This window comes from Dipodomys ordii, unplaced genomic scaffold, assembly GCF_000151885.1.
Source record: "Dipodomys ordii isolate 6190 unplaced genomic scaffold, Dord_2.0 Scaffold53, whole genome shotgun sequence".
Classification (NCBI taxonomy): domain Eukaryota; kingdom Metazoa; phylum Chordata; class Mammalia; order Rodentia; family Heteromyidae; genus Dipodomys; species Dipodomys ordii.
The window spans coordinates 5,095,361-5,100,166 of record NW_012267269.1 but is presented as its reverse complement, the minus strand read 5'-3'; the positions used below and the strand labels follow the sequence as shown (position 1 = coordinate 5,100,166).

The following is a 4,806-nucleotide window of genomic DNA, read 5'->3' as shown; positions in this document are numbered from 1 at the left end:
AAAAAAAAAAAAAAGATAACAGGGCTGGGAAGGTGGCTCAGTGGTAGAGCGCTTGCCTTGCATGCATGAGGCCCTGGATTCGATTGCTCAGCACCACATAAGCAGAAAAAAAAAAAAGCTGGAAGTGGTGCTGTGGCTCAAGTGGTAGAGCTCTAGCCTTGAGGTGAAGAGCTGAGGGATAGCGCCCAAGCCCAGAGTTCAGGCCCCACGACTGGACAAAAAAAAAACAAAAAGAAGAAGATAATAACAATTTTGGTGAGGATGTGAAGAAATTTGAATCCTCATATATTGCTGGCAGAAACCAGTCCCCTTCCTGGGGTGCCAGTGGATCATGCCTAATCCTAGCTAGGGCTGAGATGTGAGGATCAAGGTTCAATGCAGAAAAGCCTAAGACTCCTATCTCCAATTAACTACCAAAAACAGTCGGAAATAGAGCTGTGGCTTAAAGTGGTAGAGCACTAGCCTTACGCACAAAAGCTCAGGGAAAGAGTCTTGGCTCTGAGTTCAAGCCCCAGGACTGGCACAAAAAAAAAAAAAAGAAACCACTTTGGAAAAGTCTGACAGTTCTTCAAAAGGAACATTCAATTTTCACTCAATCCATCAAGCCTATTCTAGGTATATACCCAAAAAACATGAAAAGACATCCACAAAAATGTTTGTGCACATATATTCACAACAGCATTAGTATGTATCATGGTCATAAATTGTGGTATAGCCACATGGCAATTAATGTGGTATAGCTCAGTAATAAGGAGGAATGAAGTACTAACAACTGGTACAAAGTGGATAAAGCCGACACACACTATGTAAAAGAAGCCAGTCAAGCTGTGAGATGGTGGCTCACACCTCTAATCCTAACTACTCATGAGGCCGAGATCTGAGGATCAATGTTCAAAGCCAGCCCAGGCAGGAAAGGCTATGAAACTCTTATCTCCAATAAACTAACAGATAACCACAAGTGGCGCTGTGGCTCAAGTGGTAGGTAGAGCACTAGCCTTGAACTGAAGAGCTGAAGGACAACACTCAGGAGTGAGCCACCAGTACCTGACTACTTGACTTAATCTTGAAATAAACATCATCATCAAGGTCTTTAAATTTCTACTACTATATACCTTAAATGTTATTCCCTTCATGAGAGAAAAAGAAAAGTCACTATACCCCAAATCTGTAAGAGGTAGTTAATAAATGTCCCTTTGAAAGAAAAAGAAAAGTCACCTACCCAATATCTGTAAGGGGTGGTTTATCTCTCCCTCTCTTGTAACACAGGAAAACTTCTGGGCTTTTCAGACTTCCATAATTCAAGTTTGCTTGGAGCGCTGACGGAGTGGCTTCAACACAGGTGTAGCCTTCAGGTACTGTTTCCCCAGCTGATTTGTTAATAACAGCAATATCTGTAATTGGAGCCTTAGGTCCAGTTGACTTAGTATCTAAACGATTTATTTCTTGATCCAAAAGAGTAGATGTATCTGTGAGACCTGCCACAACAAAGTAGTCTGTAACTCTTGGACCTTTGTCTTCTATCATGGCTGCTGTTCACTTTCCTAAAGAGGAAAAAAGGGGGGGGGGCAAGGGGAACATTAACTAAGGAAAGTATTTTATCATGGTTCACTACAAGTAAAACAAGTCCTTGAGTTAGTAATAGTCAATTAGAATATTCTTCAGACTTAAAATCAAATTGTCATTCTACACTCTTGCTATTATCATTTTAACAGTTTTTGCCTACAGTGTCTTTTTCCAACAATGTGTCATATAGCACATAACAATAATCACTTATTTAATTTTCCCTCAGATTTCTACAGAAATACAGAAACATATGAAACAGGAGCCAGGTACTGGTAGATTACACCTGCAATTCTAGCTACTCAGGAGGCTGAGATCTGAGGATCAAAGTTCAAAGCCAGCCTGGAGAAAGAAGTCCCTGTGACTCTTACCTCCAATTAATTAACCACTAGAAAGACAGAAGTGGCATTGTGGCTCAAAGTGGTAGAGTGCTAGCCTTGAGCAGGCAACACCCAAGCCCTAGGACAGCACCCAAGTCCTGAGTTCAAGCCTTACAACTGACAAGGAAGGGAGGGAGGGAGGGAAAGGAAGGGAAGGGAAAGGAGGGGAGGGGAGGAGAAAAGAAGAGAGGAGAGGAGAGGGAGGAGAGGGGTGGAGAAAGGGAAGGGAGGCTAGGGAGGGAAGGGAGGGATGGAGGAAGACAAGACACTATGATTTCTACAAAAGCTAACAGTTCCAAGCACTGATGGCGCACGCCTGTAATTCCAGCTACTCTGGAGGCTGAAAGCCCATGAGACTCTTATCTCCAATAAACCACTCAGAAAACTGGCAGTGGGCAAGTGGTAGAGCTTGAGCCTTGAGCTGAAGAGTTCAGAGACACCACCCAGGCCCAGAGTTCAACTGACCAAAAAAAAAAAAAAAAAGATAGTGACATGGATGAAATCTCAGATGAATAACTGGATAAATTCTAATAATTACAAATAAATAACTGAATGAAACAAGGAGATAAAAGAGGAATTCAACAAAGATATACAAATTCTGAAAAAAAAATGGCACTGAAATTCTGGAAATGAAAAGCTCAATAGATCTAAAAAGAATATGATAAAAAAAAAAAAAAAAAACCTAGCCAGCAGGCTAGGTTAAGGAAAAAAAAAAAAAAACAGAGCCAGGACGGGTGGCTCACACCTGTAATCGTAGCTACTTGGGACTCTGAGATCTGAGGATCACGGTTCAAAGCCAGCCCAGGCAGAAAAGTCCCTGAGACTCTTATCTCCAATAAACCACCAGAAAACCGGAAGTGGTGCTGTGGCTCAGATGGTAGAGCACTCGCTTTGAGCTGAAGAGCTGAGGGACAACTCCCAGGCCCAGAGTTCAAGCCCCACAATCGACAAGAAAAGAAAAGAGAAAGAAAGAAACAGTATTAGGGTTTAAAAACAAGGGGGACAGGCTGGGATGTGGATTAGTGGTAAAGTACTTGCCTAGCATGCATTAAGCCCTGGGTTTAATTTCTCAGTACCACACAAATAGAAAAAGCCAGAAGTGGTGATGTGGCTCAAATGGTAAAGTCCTAGCCTTGAGCAAAAGAAGCTCAGCGACAGTGACCAGGCCCTGAGTTCAAGCTACCGGACTGGTTAAAAACTAAGCAAAAAAGGGGCCAAGCCGGCCATCAGTGGTGCACGTCTGTAACCCTAGCTACTCAGAAGGATGAGATCTGAGGATTGTGCTTCAAAGCCAGCCTGGGCAGAAAAGAACCCAAGACGCTTATCTCCAATAAACCACTCAGAAAAAGCCCAAAGTGGTGCCGTGGCTCAAGTGGTAGAGCATTAGCCTTGAGCACAAAGAGACTTGAAGACAGTGCCAAGCCATGAGTTAAAACCCCAGAACTAGCCAGGTACAGGTGGCTCACACCTGTAATTTCTAGCTACTCAGGAGGCTGAGATCTGATAGTGGTTCAAAGCCAGCCCAGGCAGGAAAGTCCATAAGACTCTAATCTCCAATAAACCACTCAGAAAACCAGACGTGGCGCTATGGCTCAAGTGGTACAGCACTAGCCTTGAGCTGAAGAGCTGAGAGACAGCGTTCAGGCCCAGAGTTCAAGTCCCATGACCAACAACAACAACAACAACAAAAAACCCAAATGGGACAAATAATTACTCTCTGGTATGTACAAAACCTCTGGGACACCATTACAAAAACCAAACCTGGAAAACACAGGCATAGAAGAAGAAGATTTTCAAGCTAAAGTTAGAAAATACGTTCAAGGGGCTGGGAAGGTGGGTCAGTGGTAGAGCGCCTGCCTTGCATGCATGAGGCCCTGGGTTCGATTCCTCAGCACCACATAAGCAAAAAAGAAAAAAGCCGGAAGTGGCGCTGTGACTCAAGTGGTAGAGTGCTAGCCTTGAGCTGAAGAGGGACAGCGCCCAGGCCCAGAGTTCAGGCCCCATGACCAGACCCCCCCCAAAAAAAATATGTTCAATAAAATAATGCTAGAAAATTCCCCATCCCCAAATTTCTATGTACAATAGGCTTTTAGTATACCAGACAAGACCAGAAAAAAAGCACTCCCTACATATCATAGCATACTTACAGCAGCAAGTATTCTGAACAAGGAAAAGAATATTTGCAAGAACAAGGCACCAAGTCACATATAAAGGTAAACTATCCAGAATTATAACAAATTTCTCAATAGAAACTGTAAAGGCAAGTAAAGCATGGAATAAGGTACTTCAAGCTCTAAAAGAAAATAACTGGGAACCTGGGTTACCAAATACAGCAAAGCTATGCTTCTCGATTATAAAGAATAAAAACCTTCCATGATAAACAAAAACTTAACCACCACTAAGCCAGCACTGCAAAAGGTACTTAACAGTATCCTAAAAAGAGAAAAGAAGGATAAACACAACCATAACAATACAGAATCTCCATGGTAAGCAGATAAACAAAAGAATTACAACACAACCTTTCAATAATAATTCTAGGGCTGCGAGTGTGGTTCAGTGGTAAAGGGCTGGCCTAGCATGCTTGAAGCCCTGGGTTTGATTCCTCACTACCACATAAACAGAAAAAAGCCTGAAGCGCTGTGGCTCAAGGTGTAGAGCACTAGCCTTGAGCCGAAGAAGCTCAGAGGCAGTGCTCAGGCCCCATGACAGGCAAAAAAAACAAAACACTAATTCTATAAGCATCCATTATCCAGGCAAAGATAAAGGCTAACAGGAAGGGATTAAAAAACACATAGGTGAGTGAGGTGGTTCACACCTGCAATCCTACTTACTTGAGAGGCTGAAATTGGACTGAGGTTCCTGGATA

At 42.9% G+C, this 4,806-nt stretch overlaps 1 protein-coding gene across 1 annotated transcript in view; it reads right to left on the bottom strand.

The window, feature by feature from the left end:
* The window catches only part of Dennd4c (DENN/MADD domain containing 4C), a 105,505-nt gene extending 103,968 nt beyond the window's left edge, over nucleotides 1-1,537 (bottom strand). Inside the window, exon 1 of the mRNA XM_013020762.1 lies at nucleotides 1,220-1,537. Coding sequence (XP_012876216.1) covers nucleotides 1,220-1,524 — 305 coding nt within the window. The 5' untranslated portion in view covers nucleotides 1,525-1,537. The remainder of the gene's footprint in view (nucleotides 1-1,219) is intronic.
* Between the last annotated feature and the right edge of the window lie 3,269 nt (nucleotides 1,538-4,806).